The following is a 20399-nucleotide window of genomic DNA, read 5'->3' on the forward strand; positions in this document are numbered from 1 at the left end:
AAAATGTTGCTAAAAGATTCGACGAGACTTCTCAAAAGATTGATGAAACTTGTAGAAAAAGCGACGATAAATTCGAAAATGTTGCTAAAAGATTCGACGAGACTTCTCAAAAGATTGACGAAACTTTTAAAGAGGTCTGTAGACAAAACAACGAAAAACTTGAAGAAGTTTGTAGACAGAACAACGAGAAATTTGAAGAAGTTTCTAGAACATTCGATAAGATGCAGAAAAGTGTAGAGACCGTAGAAGAAAAGATCAAACAACTAGAGAGCATGATAACCGATACAAAAGTACAACCATCAGTTAATGCAGCAGCGTTAGATCCTGTGGTGAAAGATGAACTACCGAGAGACGAAACGTCGCATAATATGAGATTCAAATTACCACCATTTGATGGAAAGTCCTCTTGGTCCATATACCTTAAACAATTTGAAGCTATTGCGACCGCCAATCATTGGACCGAACAAGAAAAGGCTGTTTCCTTGACTGCTGCTTTACGAGGTGATGCTGCAGATATATTAAGGTCAATTCCCAAGGGTCAAGAAAATTGTTACCAGACCTTGTTCACTCGTCTAGAAAAACGCTATGGAGATGCCCATCTACAACAAGTATACAAAGCACAACTGCGAAGTAGAAGTCAACGAGCAAGTGAGAATCTGCAAGAATTTGAAGCAGATGTGGCTCGTGTGGTGCGGTTGGCTTATCCAGAGGTGCCAGACAGCGTTTTAGAAGAAATTGCAGTAGATACCTTCGTCAATGGGCTGAAAGATAATGAACTACAGAAAGCTTTACGACTAGCAAGACCGAAAGTTTTAGATGAAGCACTTGCTATTGCATTGGAACACGAAACGGCTAGTCAAACTTCACGAGGCCATAGAGTAAGAACCATTGAAGAAAGTGACGAACACAACGATGAACGTCTGGAGGAAATTATACGGAGAGTATTAAGTAATCAGATGCCAAAGAGACGCGAGCCTAGATGTTGGAATTGTGGAGACGTAGGCCACATTCGTCGTAATTGTAAGAAGATCGTACAGCCGTCGGAAAACTAGAGCGGGTCGACACCAAGGGGCAACTGCCGACCTCGAGAACTAGAGCCCCCATAGTAACTGTCAACCTTACGTCCTCCGGTGGAATCCACAACTTATACATCGAAGGTCGTATCAGTAATAGATGTAGATCATTTTTGGTGGATACAGGTGCAACGAGAACTATCGCACGTCCAGATGTAGTACGAGACCATAATAAATTATCACCTGCAACAGTAAAGCTTAGAACAGCGACTGGTGAGCTAATTAATACATATGGCGAGGCTAATATGTCAGTATCCATTGGCCAGACCACAGTTGAACATCAAGTATTAATTGCCGAGATCTCCGACGAATTCATATTGGGGATGGACGTACTAAGGAAAGTGGGGGCAATATTGGATGTTCAAAATGGAGTTCTCAAGATCAATGGTGAAGAGTTGCCCTTTCACGACGACAAAGAAGATGTCATCCGCTTACTTACTACATGCGACGTAACCATACCCGGTAATAGTGAGAAAATTCTGATGACCATGCTTGATGGACACTGCCGAGAGGGAAGTTTAAGGATGGTCGAAGATGTGGATAATGTCGAGTTCCTAACGGCGAAAACTTTGGTAAAAGTTCGAGATGCGATCCCTGTAAGAGTTATGAATTTAAGGGAAACTGCTATCAAGTTAAGTAGAGGAGCTTTGATCGGGCAGTGTGTTCCCGTGGCTTCAATTTGCTCTGTGAATACCAATGAGAAATCATCGAAGGCGAAGTATCCAAAGGAGCTTGTTGAGATGATCATTGAAAGATGCCAAGATCTTGATCATGAACGAACGGAAAAAGTGACATCTATGCTGATAGAGTATCAAGATGTTTTTGCTATTGACACGAAGGATAAGGGAAAAACAAGCATAGTAACGCATAAAATAAATACCGGAGACGCTCAGCCAATCAGACAACGGCCTAGACGACTTCCATTTGCGAAAAGAGATGAAGCCGAAGAGATTATCAAGGATATGGACAAACAAGGGGTAATTGAACCATCGAACAGTCCATGGACATCACCAGTAGTTCTGGTAAAGAAGAAAGATGGTTCAACGCGTTTTTGTATCGACTACCGCCAGCTCAACGCGGTAACAAAAAAAGATAGTTATCCTTTGCCCAGAATAGACGATACATTGGATACTCTCTCCGGTTCTCGTTGGTTTTCCACACTCGATTTAAAAAGTGGATATTGGCAAGTAGACATGGAGCCAGCCGATCGGGAGAAAACCGCATTTTCGATAGGATCAGGGCTTTGGCAGTTTACGGCTATGCCGTTTGGTTTATGTAATGCCCCTGCCACATTTGAAAGATTAATGGAGGCAGTTTTAAGAGGTCTAACATGGAAAACATGCCTGGTTTACTTGGATGATGTAATTGTGGTTGGAAGGTCCTTTGATGAACATGCCAAGAATCTAATAGACGTCTTTCAACGATTGAGGGCAGCGAACTTGAAGTTAAGTCCGAAGAAATGTCACATGTTTCGACGAGAAGTTAAGTACTTAGGACATATTGTATCGAGTAATGGTGTAACAGCTGATCCTGAAAAGATTGATGCAATTAAAGATTGGCCAGTACCAAAAGATAAACATGAAATTAGAAGTTTCCTTGGCCTATGTACATATTACCGACGATTTGTCAAAGGATTTGCCAATATCTCCAAGCCCCTAACAAAGTTGACGGAGGAGGGCAAAGAATATACATGGAGTGAGGAGTGTCAAAAAGCTTTCGAACAACTACAAAGGGCTCTGATCAGTGCACCGATATTAAGCTACCCGGGACAGGCAGGAAAATTTGTTTTGGATACCGATGCTAGCAACAGTGCCATAGGAGCTGTTCTCTCACAAATCCAGGATGGACAGGAAAAAGTCATCGCTTATTTCAGCAAAGTCCTGTCGAAACCAGAAAGAAACTATTGCGTTACCAGAAGAGAACTGCTGGGTGTAGTGAAGGCTTGCGAACATTTCCATAAATACTTGTACGGCAGAAAGTTCCTTCTTCGAACAGATCACGCTGCTCTAAAATGGCTCATACAATTCCGTAATCCAGAGGGCCAGATGGCAAGATGGTTAGAACGACTTCAAGAATATGATTATGAGATAGAACACAGGGCCGGAAGAGTTCATTCAAATGCTGATGCCCTTTCGAGACGACCATGCAGTGCAAATTGTAATCACTGTGCCAAATTAGAGGAACGATTTTGCCCCGTGAGACGAACCACCGTCGTTAATGAGCAATGGCAGCCACAACAGTTACAAGAAGCCCAAGAAGACGATCCATGTATAAAAAGAGTATTGGATTGGATGCGTCGAGGTGAGAGACCTAGTTGGCAAAACATTAGTGCATGTAGTCCGGAAGTCAAGGCCTACTGGAGCCAATGGAATTGCCTGATACTAAAAGATGATCTTCTGTACAGAACCTTTGAGAACGATGATGGTACAGAATCTAAGCTTCAGTTGATTGTACCTAAAAGTAAAGTGTCAGAAGTATTGCGTCAGTTGCATGACGGTACATCAGGTGGACACTTTGGTATTACGAAGACTCTGCAAAAGGTTCGAGAACGGTTCTATTGGGTGAACTGTAAAGATGATGTAAGAAGATGGTGCCGGAAATGTGAACTGTGTGCATCCGGTAATGGTCCAGTTGGTAAAAAGAGAGCACCCATGAGACAGTACAATGTTGGAAGTCCTATGGAAAGAGTAGCAATCGACATTGCAGGTCCATTTCCAGAAACCGATGCTGGAAATAAATACATTCTGGTAGCCATGGACTATTTTACGAAATGGACCGAGGCCTATGCATTACCGAATCAAGAAGCTGCTACCGTTGCAGAGGTACTTGTTAAAGAATTCTTCAGCCGATTTGGTGTTCCCTTGGAGATCCACTCCGACCAAGGGCGAAACTTTGAGTCAGCTCTTTTCCAAAACGTTTGTAAATTGATTGGTGCCAATAAGACCAGAACAACACCCCTGCATCCTCAATCAGATGGAATGGTCGAGAGGATGAACCGAACGATGGGTAAACACTTGTCCAAAGTTGTATCTGAACATCAGCGAGATTGGGACCAACACATTCATTTATTCCTGATGGCCTACCGCTCGGCCGTGAACGAAACTACAGGTCAAACACCAACCTGCCTGATGTTGGGTATTGAAGTTCGTTTGCCCTGCGACCTAGAGTTTGGCTGCAGACCTTCCGAGGAATATGTTGCAGGCGAAGAATACGTAGACCGCCTGAAGTTACGAATGAACAACATTCATGAACTTGCCCGACAACACATCCAGATAGCCAGTGACAGAATGAAAGATCAATATGATTCTCGCTGCAAGAATGAAAGCTTCGAAGTAGGTGATCTTGTCTGGCTTTATAATCCACAACGTCGTCGAGGCCTGTGTCCTAAACTGCAAAGACAATGGGAAGGTCCGTATGAAGTTAAGAAGAAAATAAATGACGTAATATACAGAATTAAGAAGTTACCAAACGGTAAACCAAAAGTTATTCACATAAATCGTCTTGCACCATATGCTGGCTCAAATGAAACAGAGGAAGCCCGAGTCCTCCAACAGGAGATGAAAGATGCACCACAGCCAAGTTTTAAGGAATTTATGTCAAATTACGCAGAAAGAAAGAGTGCTAGATTCGGCGTGACCACAGAAGTTCAGCAAGATCTGTTTGGTGTTCCAGAAAACGTCTCTCTAGCCCACTGTGTTGCACAAGACCTCGAGATGACTAAAGGAATCTCGTCCGTATTCAATAGAAAGTTCGGCCGCCTGGACGAGTTAAGGAATCAACAACCTAAAATTGGAAGAGTATTGCGATTGGAAGATGGTCCTCGATCTTTGCTGTATATAGTGACCAGGAAGTCTTATACGGACACGCCAAGCTACGAGAACATATGGCGTGCTCTAACTAATTTGAAGAAAATGGTCTGTAATTATGACATCAAAGATTTGGCTTTACCAAAAATTGGCCATGCAGTAGAAAATCTGGATTGGAAGATTGTGAGAAGCATGCTGGAAGTGATCTTCAGAGAAACTGGCGTACGGATTACTGTGTGTTGCATGAACCCGAAGATGTCATACCCTTCAAAGACAGTAGACTGTTACTTCTTTTCTAGGGGTGTATGCAGAGCTGGAGAATCCTGTAGATTCCGCCATCCTGGGCCATCTAGAGTTGCTGATCGGGACGCTCAGATCTTAAGAGGGGAGCAGTGTAACAAAATAATTATTGACCTACCCTCGTATACCAGCTCCCGTCTCCGGACAGACAGAACACTATCGATGTTTCGAGATACGCCGATGCAGCGCCGATGACGTGCAAGCGGTCACATGGACATAGCTGGAGATATATAGATATTTCTGGAATATCTGTATCGCATATATAAATAGGACATATTTGTAAATAGAGTTAGTCTTAAGCTAAAGTTTGTAAAGTAAACTTGTATAAATAAAAAAATAAAGTCGTATATAAATTACGAACCGCTAGTTTTATTGTAATTAGAAGTAATTACAGTAAATAACCGCTACAATATGAAACAAGATGGAAAAAGCCTACAACTTATATGAGGCGTTGCGGATAGTAAGGGCGAATTCAACAAAAGCAAGTTTCGAGAAATTTGCGTTTACAAATGCAGGTAGTAAGGGCGAACTCGACAAAAACAAGTTTTGAAGATTTATTTTTCTGGCGAAACCAGTGGCGGATACAAGGGGGGGTCACAGGGGTCATGACCCCTCCCAAAAGAAAATAAATATCAATCGAATAATGCTAAAAAAAATAGAAAAATCGAGAGCTGTCAAATACTGTTTTGGATTACCACGACAACGAATATTTTAGTATGCTACATAAGAAGTACAAAAGTAAATGGCTCTAATAATAATTATTCCAAATAAGCAACAATGTAATAATTTGCAATTTACTTTCGTTCTTCATATTTTGCACAGTAAAATATTCGTTGTCGAGATAATCCAAAACAGTCGTATATTCGTGGAATATCTATTAAGTTTAAAATCTAATCTCCCAAAGATGTCACAGATGTTCTGCAGATATATTGAACATTCAGGTAAATTATTCCCAGTCCAGTATTTTAATAAATCATCAATAATAATAGTTTGAAAATACCAATATTCTTATAAGCGGCCCTTAAATAAGGGTTTAGGTAAAAAATTTTATAGGTATTGACGGTCCATTTAGAAATAACTTTGGTTGTAAAATTGAATCCCTGAACACGTTTTGTTTTATTTTAAATATTTACAGGGTGGTACAAATAAAAATTTTAAAAATTGTAATATCTTCTAATACGTGGCAATACAAGGCTGGTTCGCAATAAATCGATGTATTTTTTTCATGCCATTTTTGTAATTTCTGATGATGAAAAAATAGGCTCTTAGAAATTCAATCATTCAATAGTTATTACCGAAAGGTCGCTTAAATTTTTTTTTCTCAAAGAAGATCGTCCGTTTGCCTTTATTTGTGCTTTTTTTATCGCAGTCATATCTTGATATTTTCAAGATTCCAAAGAATTGAATCATTGTAATCAAACGTTAAAGGTAATATTGGAGAGGAGATTTTACAAAAATTTAAAGCAGGCATGGAAAAAACAGTGATTACTAGGTTCTTTCTGAAGTAGTTCAAGTACTAGGTAAAAAATTTTCCGAACCATTTAATTTAGACCCAAATAATATTGTAAATTTGAAAAAAAAAAATGTTATAAGGAAACTAATGATTATTGCTATCTGATCATTTACTACGATCAATAAGCAAGTTTGTACAAACAATTTTTGTAAGTAGACAGAATGGATTTGTTCACTATCAACCAGTACATCTTTCTGAAATTAATTTCTAATCCTTCCTTTTTTTATTAATATGTATACGCTTTCCAGCGTAGCTTTGAATTTAATGTCATACCCAAATATTTTGCCGTATTTGCGTAAGCTACTTATTTGGTTTCTATTTATACTGAATGGAATATGTTATTCTCTTTTGTTAGTAAGATTGACATAACAGATTTTCTTTTATTCAGTTTGATATGCCATCGCCTGGTCCAGATGTTAATTAGTGTCCAAACAGAATTTTGTAGCATGGTTGCTGCTTCCTCGTGGTTTTTTCCGACTGCTAAAATTCACGTGTCGTCTGCAACTGTCGCAATTGTTGAGGTCTTCCTGGTTTTAGTGTCATTATGATTTTTGTCAGCTTCCATATCTTTTCGAAACCGTACGTACTTCAAGAAAGCATTTAATGTGTTAATTTTATTATAGCTTTCTTGGAAGTTACTTTAACACTTCTCCAGTGATAAGAGCAAATCCAGGAGCTTTCTTTGGGTTTATACTTTCTTTTTTTTCATGTATGATTTTAAAAATGCCTCAGTTCAGTTATATCAATTGATGTCGAAAATCTTTTTCAATTTACAAAAATATTATGTACTCAGATAGAAGCCAGAAGCAGATTTGTTACAAAAATTTTAACAGCATTTAATAATTATCTATTGTTACCACGATTCGAAGTAATATTATTTATTTGTTCAAATACTTAAATATTTAATTAATAAATAAATGTTATAGTCAATTCATTGACGGTAAAAATATTGCAAAGCTTGTAAATGTTAAAGAACCGCTTGAATTGACATGAAATTTGGCATACACTACACATACGCACAGCAAACATGTCAAAGAAAAAAAGTGATATTTTGCCGATATGTGCTTTTCATTGATTTAATATATCGCTTAAAATAATAATTATTGAGAAAATGGTTCCCTTATAATACATGAGGGATAAACTACAGTAGACTCCCTCTATAAAGAGAACTGAAATGGCGGACTAATTACCTTGTTATAAGCGGATCTTGTTATATCAGACAACAATAATATTGTGCATACGACCACTATTGAAATGTTTTGATGCCTCTTACATAGTTTATTAGGTGTCGATGAACGACTTCAACAATGAAACTTGGCCATCGTAATTTGTGAAATTCAATATCGGTCGGTAGATAAATAGACAGGAAGAAGTTTATTACAGGCGGTAGAATTTAATACATCACTGGTCTCGGTAAACACACAGATGTTGAGAATTTCTGCATACACGCAGTTGGGGTATTTATTTATAGCCATCACCACGCCAAAAACAGGTAAAGAAACATCATATTCTTCGATTTCATTTTTCCTCGTTATAACCAAATATGCCTCGTTATAGAGGTGTTATATTTCGATAGGAATTTCATGGGACATCTAGTGTACCTCTTTATAAGCGAAACCTCGTAATGACCGTGTTCGTTATAGAGAGAGTCTACTGTATATCAATCGTACAGGTGAAAAATCTAAATTATATATTAAAATCACCATCAAGATCCATGACCCCCCCCGAAAAAAATTTCTGGATCCGCCACTGGGCGAAACAAGGTCGAACTCAACAATTCGACAGTTCTATAATATAGGAAATTTAATTTACATCCATCATGGCCTAAAATATCTAGCTCCTGGCTTTCACCCAGGGAAGAAGTTGGAAGTTTTTTTTTTGTTTTTAAAATTGACAATTTAATTCGAAAAATAATTATTTTAATAATACCACGTTTTTATTCTTTATACGATACAAATTGTAAACTATGCATTTGATCATTATTATGTTGAGCTTAACCCGGCATTAGGCGCTAGGTTGGTTCTTGCGTGAGTGGTCGCGCGTGAGATTTTGTCTCCCAAAGGTATAACTTTCGCCTTTTTTTACGAAATATAATTTTCAAAATGGATTTTAAACTTAATAAAGTTATTATTAGCTTTACACAATGTGACTGTTGATGCGCTGTTACATTTTAACCTAATCTAAAAATGTAGAAATAATATTAATTTTAATATTTCAATATAAATTTCAAATTTGTACTAGTACCTTTATTTTATTGTTCTGAAACAGGGTAAGTTCTAAAATTATCTTTGCACAATTCATATTGCAAATACAAAATAAAATAATGCTGAATAATATTATACACGGTGGTCGCGCGATGAGAGAATATCTCACGTTAAGCGCACTGACTTAACAATTGGGCCTGGGCCATACTAAGTCAACTGAACCACCATCTCAGCAGATGAGTCTATTCGATTGTAGAGGAAGGATAATTCGGAGACTAGAAGGAACTACAGCATGTGTAATTTACCAGGGAAAAAGTTGTGTGTAATATTCTGAAACCGTGAGAGAAAATCTCATATAGCGACCAATGCCGGGTTAAGCAAAGTTGTTGTACATGACTGAAAGTTGCTGAGTTGGTACGACTAATCTAAGTGAATAGGGGGTTGCCTCCCCCCACTACATTCTTTTTTTATTTTTTTGGACAAACTGTTTTTTCTTAATTTTATATGACGTAGAACCAAAAGATACATACAACCCTAAGCAACCCTTTTTTCAAATAAACAATAGTTTTTTGTGCTGTCTGCGCAAATAATGATTACTTAGGTTGGTCGTATTAACTCAGAAACGTTCCCGGGTTAATGTACAACAACTTTGCTTGAGGTCATCATATTATGATCAAATGCATAGTTTATGATTCTATAAAGGACATACAGACTTTTTTATATTGTGTCGTATAACTATTAAAAACATGGTATTACAAAAATAATTATTTTTCAAATTAAAATGTCAATTTGAAAAACAAAAAAAAAACTTCCAACGTAGTGAATGGAACCCGGCTCACCTGGGTGAAAGCCAGGAGCTAGGTATTTTAGGCCATGATGGATGTAAGCCACGGAGATAAATATTTGACATATAGTTGTAGGGTTTTTCCATCTAGTTTCATAATTTATCTTGTTTTGCCTAAAAGCCCCGGTTTTGGGCCGGCTGACACACCGTTTTTTAATGGAACACCTAACTCAATAAATTTATTTATTTAGCGTATGGCTCTATCACAGTTTTTGTATAAAAATAAAGATCACATTTCACAGTTACCTCGTTGATGTTGTTCTTGGTAGAAGTAGAAATCAAGGCTGCATTTTCTATGTCTGTACATACGTAAGTTGCTACACCGTAGGCTCTGTCGTAGGTAGCACCCAGTAGATCATAGCCGGGGATTTTTCCTCTTGAACTCAATTGAAATTCGTTTTCTGTATGCGTTTCTTGTAATGCGACCAGATCAATATCGTTATCTTTTAATAGTTTGTGTAGAATTTGACATTTGGCTCTACTTATACCTTCTATATTTAATTGGCAAGCTCTTACATTGGGTCCAATTTCTTTTGTAAATTCTTCTTTGGAAACTCCATTCAATAACTCTGTCATCTTTAATAATTATTCCAAAATAACTGTGATATCTGCCAGGAGATCTTTAGGAAAGATTGTCTGGCGCCTCTTGTGCTAGCTCTTTAGTTTACCCAGGGTGCATGTGCAGTATTACCTGCGGACGCGAACTAGAATTACACCCCCTTTGAATGTATAAAAATATGTATAAATAAGATATAAATAGAAAAAATATAATTATTTTAAACGATTTTGAAAAGTTTGATTTTGACAATTATGACATTATTTTGTCATAAACTCAATAAAGAAAAACACCCATGCTAAAATGTTCCGGTCAAATTTTACACTACCTCCCTGACTATTATAAAGAATATCCAAAGTTGGTCCAAAATTTGCTTTTGACCAACGATTTTTTTTACAAGTTGATAATTTAACACATTTTGTTAAACATAAAATACATTATGTGTCTAATTATTGATTTACATGGAATGTGCATACTACACATTTCACATCATATTCTAAACGAAAACATTGAAAGAGATAAGAAACATGACAAACGCAATGTAATCAACACCCAAATTAAATGAGTCACATATAATATAATATTCTTTTTTCATGAATCCGTCAGCCCTTTTGCTACTTAGCGAGGAATAAAGTTACATAATAATTCAATCTTAATCAAAAACACAGACTGTCGCGGACCGCGGACCATGGGAAGACCTCTGTCCGCGGTGCGTTGGTGTCCGTGGTCGTCGGCTGTGCGTGATGATCCGTAGAATCGCAGACCGTGGAAAGCCGCTAACAGACAGAGCTCTTCCCATCCCATAGTTCGTGACAGTCTGTGTAAGTCCGTGACAGTAGTGAGTGTTTTTGATTGAGATTGAACTATTTAACTTTATTTCAAAATGCCAAGTGAAAGAGAACGTATCGTTGCTGCAGCTGTGGTATTAATGAGTAATATTACAATGACTATCCTGGAAAAACATACAGAGAAACTTAACACGTTAAGCGCCACCTGTTAAAAAACTAGGAATCGAGGAATCTAGGAATAATTACAACGATCGAAAATATCTACCAGAACAACACAATAAAAGTAAAAGTAGATGAAGAACTAACTGACCCAATTGAAGCTGGCAATGGGATAAGACAGGGAGATTCCCTGAGTCCTCTGTTGTTCAACCTGATCATGGACGAAATAATAAAAAAAGTAAGAACAAAAAAAGGATACCAAATGAGAGAAAAACAACTTAAAATAATCTGCTATGCAGACGACGCAATACTAATCTCTCAAAGTGAAGATGATTTACAACGTATGCTGCACGAATTTAATATAACCGCTAGAAAATTTAACATGTTAATTTCCCCAAAAAAGACTAAATGCATGGTAATAACAGCAGATAATAGAACAAGTCATGGAGTTTAAATATCTAGGCATCACACTATGCAGCTAAGGAAAGCTCGAAACAGAAGTGGAAGATCAGGTGAATAAAGCAAACAGAGCCGCAGGTTGCCTGAATGAAACAATATGGACAAATAAAAACATCGGAAAAGAAGTGAAAGGCAGATATACGAAGGAGATGCAAGGTGGACAACATTAATAACTGGGTGAAAAGCAGAAGAGTAGAATGGAACGACCACATAAGCCGAATGACAACAAATAGAGTAGTAAGGACGGCGAGAGACGGTTCTCCAATAGGAAGACGATCAGTGGGAAGACCACGAAAAAGATGGAATGACAACTTACTGGAGGCACATTGAAAAACAGACAGAGTAGTGTCTATATAAAAAGAAGAAGAAGAAGAAGAAGAAGAAGAAGAAGAGTTAAAAAACACACTTCTTGGGGATAGTTTGCAAAATTCCTAAAATAATATGTATCAAAAATGAACTATTTAACTGTATCTTATATAATTTATGTGTTATAATGATATTTTCCCGTAAAAACGTTGTTGTATTGAAACGGATAAAAGTTGCCCTTTTTTTTTTAAAATTACACCCTTGGCCACTTGTATCGATTTGGAGTCAGCAAACACGTTTGCTGTTGTCTGATTTTGTTAGTCGCGAGTTGAACAAAAAAGATGTTATTATGGTAATAACAACAAAACATAGCAATGAAATGGCTCCTGTGAGAAGACGCGACAAGAAAATAGAAAAACAACGCAATAAATGCGTATTGCTTATATTAGATGGCAACAAAGAAAAAAAGTCCATCACGAAATTCAAGGAACAAGTTATCACTCATCTTTTGGACGAAAGTTTTACAAGGTCTCCTACGCCTAATCACATCCACGAAAATCATGTTTTAGTTGATGATAATAGGAAAAGAAGATGTACGGCTTGCTACGAAATACCAAAAAAAAACAGCCATGATGGGAAATATACCCAAGCTAAATCTTCACAAACTTGCCACAAATAAAGTGCTTGTAATTTTTTTTATTGTTTCGAATGTTTGTTTATTATTCATAAATCAGAATTTTAATGCATATTTAATGAATAAGAGTTTATTAATTTTTATTAGTACCTACTAAGAAGAAATGTGGTATTTGATTCAAATCAATTATACTTATGTAAGTATTTTATTTTTAACAAAATGTGTTAAATTATCAACTTGTAAAAAAATTGTTGGCCAAAAACAAATTTTGGATTAAATACAAACGCTGAATTTTTTATTTGATTGGTTGAGTTCATCTCTAAAATGAATAGTTTTATTCCAGTGGTAGATAATTTTTTTTAGATGATTTTAATAAATAAAAAAATTTCTCAAAAATTGACTTGTCTGCTTTTGTCCGCCGACCACACAACTTTGATAACTACACCCCTAATCATCAGGAAAAGTGGTGTATGTACAGTAATACAGTAAAAACTTACACCACTTTTTCTTTCAAGAAGTCTACATATCAAGAATATAAAGCAAGGCTTACATCATTTCAAAAATATGACTTACACCACTTTGGTTTTAACCCATTCATTTGTTAATCCAGTTATTGTACCACTACTTGTTTTCATTGATTACTTTTTTTTGTTTGTTTTCTGGCCTTGGTGTTGAACCTTTAGCCATGTAATTACATACAGCGTGTGTCAGCCAAATGGAATAAATTCAATAGTTCAAATACTAATTGTTTTTTTTGAAAAATGCTTAAGCCTGTCGATTAGTATTTCAAATGGAAAGTTTTTTCATACAATAGTCATGTATACAGGGTGTCCCAATTTAGAGATATGACGTCTTCGTTGATTTTCTTAAATGGCAACACTATCATTTTGATAGCTATTTTGATAGGGTGTGTAAAGTTATACATAACTGAAAAATATCAAATTTTTATTCCTTACCGTTTACAAGATAATAAAAAATAACTAAGTTATGTCTGTAATTTGGAATAAATTCAAAAGTTCAAATAATAATTGTTTTTTTTGAAAAATGATTAGACCTGTCGATTAGTATTTCAAATGGAAATTTTTTTCATACAATAATCATGTATACAGGGTATTCCAATTTAGAGAAATAACGTCATCGTTGATTTTCTTAAATGGCAACACTGTCATTTTGATAGGGTGTGTAAAGTTATACATAACTACAAAATATTAAATTTTTATTCCTTAACATTTACAAGATAATAAAAAATAACATTAAATCTCTAAATTGGGAAACCCTGTATACATTATTTTGTATGTAAAAAATTTCGATTTGAAATACTAATCGACAGGTCTGAACATTTTTCAAAAAAAAAACAATTATTATTTGAACTATTAAGTTTATTCCACATTACAGACATAACTTTATTTTTTATTATCTTGTAAATGTCAGAAAATAAAAATTTGATATTTTGCAGTTATGTATAACTTTACTCGCTCTATCTAAATAGCCATTAAAATAACAGTGTTGCCATTTAAGAAAATTAACGATGACGTCATATCTCTAAATAGGAACATTACATTACATTATTATTGTATGTGAAAAATTTAGATTTGAAATACTAATCAACAAGTCTCAGCATTTTTCAAAAAACAATTAGTATAACTATTGAATTTATTCCATTTGGCTGACACACGCTGTATACTTATAACTAGCTTTTGGGAGTAATGTGTAGTGTGTGTGTTTAGTAAATGTCTTGTTACTTTGAAAAGTCGACTTCTTTGTCTTTTCAAAGAGATGCTAATTGTATGTTTTCCAAAGAGATGCCTAACGTCTACGGTTCCTTTGGTGTGTACCGGATCCCACAGGAAAGAGAGAAATTATTTTCACCTATTAATTTTTAATAAATGAAAAAATTCCTATCCCTGATGAGATTCGAACTCACAACCCCTTAATCCAAAGGTAGACTCTCTTACTACTGAGCCATAGAGGGGGTAATTCAGCAACGGCTCGTGGCCTAAAAAAGTGGTGAAGATGAGGAAAGTCTGCCTGACCCAAAAGAAATTTCGGTATAATTATACATATGTCGCGCCCAAAACCCATTAAAAATTCTTTAAAAAAATTTAGGGCCCTAACAACTTCAAAACTTTTTTTATGGCACTTATGTTAGAGACGATGGTGAAGAGATACTTGAGCAAAAAGCAGTATGTATTAGATATATTAATAAAACTGACTTAATTAGTTTTTATAAATCAAGTCGATCCTTTGATCGTTAAGGGAAGCAAATCTATCAATGATATCCTCCTTGAAAGGATGCTTCTGTAAAGTTCATTCAATAGTTCTCTATGAGTGCGATAACAGTCAAACTTCTTGTAAAAGTTTTTAACCTTTTTAAGCACGAAAAACTTCTTTCTACAGATACGCTTGTCGATGAAATTGTCAGAACCAAACAAATTATAGGCTTCTGTAACAATGTCTTTAATTGATCGTAATTTTATAACCATTCTTGCAAATTCACATTTTTGTAATTTCCGTCAGCATAAAGGAGACAGAGCTCACTTTTAACTCTTTGAATTTTAGTGTCTAAATTTTTTGCCATACCTAAGGCGCAAAATAAATTTTGAAAAGCGTCGGAAGGAATGATCAAACTGTATGACCCAAACTTTATTGTATCTGCTAAGCTTACGAATTTTAATTTATCACAATCCTGAAAACGTACATCTATTTCCATTAAAATATATTTAAAAAAAATAATGCTCTGTATTACTACACACCTACATGTTTTTTTAATACATGGCATTAATGACTTATGCTTGCTTTATCAAAAATATAATTAAAAAATTCTTCGCTTCTTTTATCACCTATTAGTCCTTTTTATTTTTACAAAAATTAATATTTAGGGACTTTTATTTTTTTAAGAACATCATATAAAATATCGTCGGTATACTGCGAAAACCAGATAAATGACAAATTTTAAAATATTGAGTTAAGTATACCAAAATTCTCAGCTTTTTACGCTCTACATACAGGAAAAGCCCAATAAATGATACGACTTACCATTCAGCAGATAATCTGTGTAATAAACAAATAAGTTACACCTAACCAACTTTTCATTTTCAAATAAAACAATATATCGCTACTTACTTACATAAAATCAAAGTTCTGTTGCATGTAAAACCAATTAAATGCACATATATATTTGCCGGACAACAATATATTTCTACTGCTGTATATCTACCATTACCATATTCAGTAAAAAGGTGATAAGTGTCTTTAATACAGTGTGATTCATTTTGATTTACAGGTAAAACCAGGTAAATGATCACGCCTCGATCTTAAATTTAGGTTTAATCAGCTAGGTCTCTTAACTATTTCAAACTAATGATATAATATTATTTCTGATATATGCATCTTTCACTAGCATATCGAATATTAAACACAACTGGTACGCTTAATTCAAAATAAAGCACTAAACTTTAAAACCGTTTTTTCTCGATTTCGGTATTTTGACGGTATTTATCTGGTTTTCGTAGTATACCGACGATATCTGTTATAATATGAAAAATGTCGCTAAAAACTGTTGTTAAAAGTGTAAATTCAAAATCATTTAAATCTCCTAAAAAGCCTTTAGCCAGCTGAACTGATTTGCGGTCTTAACCTTGCGGACAAAAACGAATACTACCCATAGTATGCATCCAACTACTATTCCTTGGTGCGGTGCGGGCCCTTAAGTCTGGGTGAATACATCTAATTTATTTTTAAATGTAGCTGCACTTTGTTGATGCTTGTGCAGCCGAGAAACGAGATCTTCATCCACATCTTCATCGAACTGCTCGAGTCATAGAAGTCAGATGGCACAGGTCAGGACCTGACTATCAAGGACCTAGTTTTAATTTTTGGATTGCATATTGAAATTATTTTTTAATTTTTGGATTAATTAAAAAACAGTATATCGATGGCTTAGTGTGAAAACCTCGTATCTCATTAAGTGACAATTTTACAGGAGAGGCAAAAAACTGATTTTCAGCATAACCCTTTCAGGACTGAATTTTTTTTGAGTGAAAATGAAGTTTCTTTTGAAGCATTTTTTGCTGAAATGTCATGTCTTTCCATTGCCTCTTTGCTGAAGAAGAGCTCGTTGAAGGGACAGGTTCTTCATCCAATACAGGTTCTTCATCTAATACAGTGTCTTCAATATCCTTGTCATCGGTGTTATTTTTAAACATCTGAACGTCAAAGGCAACATCATTTTCGCCATCTAAATCTTCTATTTCGGACTAGTTACCATCATTTAACACCTCTAGAGCCAAATCGTGGAAGAGAGGCACACCTGTAATAATTAGAAAAACTACTTTTATCATTAAAATATAGAAAAATTAATAAAAAGTCAAACCAATAAATATTTAGTATTTTAATTTCCTGTATGGAAAATTGAATGTGTGACGGCAACTCACTATCGTGATATTCAAATTTTACGGGACAAGATCTCTACAAACAAACCAATAATTTCTTAAATCTTGTTTATTATCTTGAAGTTGAAACTTTATCTATACCACAACCCCGTTACAATAGCATAAACACTTATAAAAAACAAGATATCTTTTACTTACCTTTATCGGTTTTGTCGTCATAATACACAGCCTTCTTTATTGGGTATTCTATTGCAAACTAAGCGCGAATTCGTTAAATAATTTCAGTTATTCTAATAATACACGATAGACACAACATATTGATATCATCTTTCGTAGTAAAAATATGTTTATTTTGATATTGATACCCACATAAACATGAGCTCACGATCATGTGAGCCGGTCACGAAAGGGATAATATAACATAAAAACAAAAATTACGTTACATATTTTGAAGTCGAGCACATTGAGACAAATATCTGATATTGGCCCAGAGCTAAAAGTGTTAAATATCGCTATTAAATTTTAAATACAAATATTAACTATGAAAAACACGTAAATATCCTTGCAGTATATAGAGCCTTTGCCCAAGTAACTATGATAACCTCGTATATCTTGATATACGTGTTTTTCATCTCAAATGAGGTTGTGTTTATTATTATTTACGAGGTTTTCATTTTTCATAGCTTATTGCACACCTCCAAATACTAGGTCGATACAATACAAATCTTTTGATTTAAGGTTCATAAAATGTTTCTACATGCCGGACTACATTTTGTTGTTCACAAAAAACACTTCTCCAAGTAGAATCTCTCAAACAAACACTTCAAATTAAGTACCAAATTCTTGGTTATATATACATGGTATTCACACTAAATAAAGAGAGCAATTGATATATGTGGTTTCTTTTTTCGGCTGTAGAAAATAGTCTACTGTATTTGGATTTTTTCTAACAGTTGTAAATGGTGAGATACAAGGTTTTCAAACTAAAACCACAAAAATGTCATTTTCGAAAAAAATTGAGATACGAGGTTTTCACACTAAGCCATCGATATAATTAATAAAAGAGTAATATAATTAATTTCGGTATTCAGATATAATAATGCTACTTTTATTTTTTATTTTTTTTTTGTACCAATTTAATAATATTTTTTGGTGAAGCTCACCTTCACCTACTTCACCTGACCAGCCGCTGCTGGGGTAATTGATTACTTAAATGATAACCAATACAGTCGAACCTCTGTTAACTGAAATAATTGGGATGGAGGCTGTTTCAGATAACAAGAATTTCAGTTAAAAATAACATTGTTTTTTGTATTCTTCTTGAATCAAATTACATAGTATTCTTGGTCAAAGTTGGTGTTAAAAAATACTGTGATGTGATTTCGTTTTGTGTTGTATATTTAATTGCATTAAAGCAATGTTGACGATGTTGACAAATTAATATCGAATTGTTTCTGCTTTGCGATAAAAATTTGCTTTTTATTGACAAAATATTGAAACTGTCAGCTGATTTGGTTAAACAATGTTTCAGTTAAAGAGGTTTCGGTTAACGAAAATTTTATTGTACTTCTACCATCCTTAGGCTAACTAAACTTAAAATAAAACATAAAGTAACTGCTTAACAACTCACCATTACCTTCACCTTGACTGTCCAAAGAGTCATCATCATCATCACTTACTTCTGGATGATCTTCAATTCTAAAATCGCTGTCATCAGAACTTTCTTCATCAAAGTCTAAAACACATGTTTGATCTCCTGGATCCACAGGCTTAACTTTTCGCTTGTTAGGGTCTCTTTCAACTGCATAAACATATTTTTAATTAGAGAAGTCTATTATTTTAATAACAATATAATTTTTATTTCATGATCATCTTTATTAAAATTTTAAAAGTTAATGTAATATTTTTGTATTCTTTATGAGAGAAAATCTACAAAATATTTATTAAAAATAAAATCAATGTATATGCATAAAAAATCCAATACAAAAAACTAAATCAAACAGTTATACATGCTGTTAATATTACACTGTAATTATTTAAAATTTATAAAATTAATCTTCTAATTTGACAGATAGAGTTGAAATATTTTTTATGATTTTTGACCTCTTTAAATTTGAAAGTACATATTCAAATAAATATTCAGTTACACTTATCATAACAATATAACTTAAAATAACTTACTTGTATTCATTTTAATAATGAAATAATGATGCTATAATTTTTTAAAATTGAAAAGTTAATGACATATTGAAAACATAACCTATACTTCCGGGCGTCAGCCTGCGCCGTCACAATAACTGTTAAATTGTTTTTGTCACACGCTAAAGAAAAAGATAGGTATATTTTCCTGGACCATGACGTCCTCAGGCAATTTTTAGCGACTAGAGAAAATACTAAAATTCGTATCTTCCTGTCATTCAGTATTCAGCCATCATTCAAGGCCCACAGGAAGGGCCAGGCGGCCAGGGTTGCCAGTTGCCAGTTTTGATGTCGTCAGTAGTTTTGCTTTCAAAAAATCAGTAGCCATCAGTAGATTTTTAAGCCATTTATAATACAGTAAAACTTGAGTTAATGGCCACCTGTTAAAATAGGCCACTTCTACCACAGAATAAATAACCATATGTGGTTATATAACAATCTATAACCATACGTGGTTATATATTCTGTGCTTCTACTAACGGCCAGTTTTTAAATACCGGCCAGTTTCTAAATAACGGCCAGTTTAAAATTCTCCAAACTAATTATATTATGTAGAACTGATATCTACGGTCACCTCTATATTACGGACGCGGCCAAGTAATCTCATATTTTTAAAGCCTTCATAGAAATTTACATAGAGAGGTACTATTTATTTATTTGGTCTTTTTTAATAATATATATATATATATATATATATATATATAAAACAGATGAAATAGAGAATGTGGAAAAATCCCCTTACGAACAATTCACACGTCCACCATTTCGGGCTGGGAAAATTTTTCTGAATAGAATCAAAGATCCAAACACCAGTTCTCAGAAATGTGTTTCGCCCTCTTCAACCTCCCTGGGCTCATCGGTAAAGATGAGAGGTTGAATATCTTTAGACACATTCCATCAAAAAATTATATATAATTCCATCATATATATATATATATATATATATATATATATATATATATATATATATATATATATATATATATATATATATATATGTTCGGAAAGGTTTCCGCGGTTAATACAATGAAACTTAAAGCTAAAATCAATATCAACAAAAGAATTAATATTAAAATTAAACTCACCAGGCTTCCGGGTTGAACCGCGTCGTTGGTTTCTAGGCCGAGCTTTCGACGTCCTCTCTGACGTCATCTTCAGGGCTTCCGG

At 34.7% G+C, this 20399-nt stretch overlaps 1 protein-coding gene across 3 annotated transcripts in view; it reads right to left on the reverse strand.

Annotated features, from left to right (window-relative positions):
• The window catches only part of LOC126881859 (PHD finger protein 14), a 129655-nt gene extending 109256 nt beyond the window's left edge, over nt 1-20399 (reverse strand). Inside the window, exons 1-2 of one of the 3 annotated variants that reach the window (XM_050646506.1) lie at nt 20318-20399; nt 18670-18834 (exon numbers count right to left, since the gene is read on the reverse strand). In XM_050646506.1, coding sequence (XP_050502463.1) covers nt 18670-18834; nt 20318-20384 — 232 coding nt within the window. In that variant the 5' untranslated portion in view covers nt 20385-20399. Of the gene's footprint in view, nt 1-18663; nt 18835-19214; nt 19369-20317 lie in introns of those variants that run through there. The other 2 variants (XM_050646499.1, XM_050646517.1) reach the window with 2 other exon arrangements.

This window comes from Diabrotica virgifera, chromosome 1 (assembly GCF_917563875.1).
Source record: "Diabrotica virgifera virgifera chromosome 1, PGI_DIABVI_V3a".
Classification (NCBI taxonomy): domain Eukaryota; kingdom Metazoa; phylum Arthropoda; class Insecta; order Coleoptera; family Chrysomelidae; genus Diabrotica; species Diabrotica virgifera.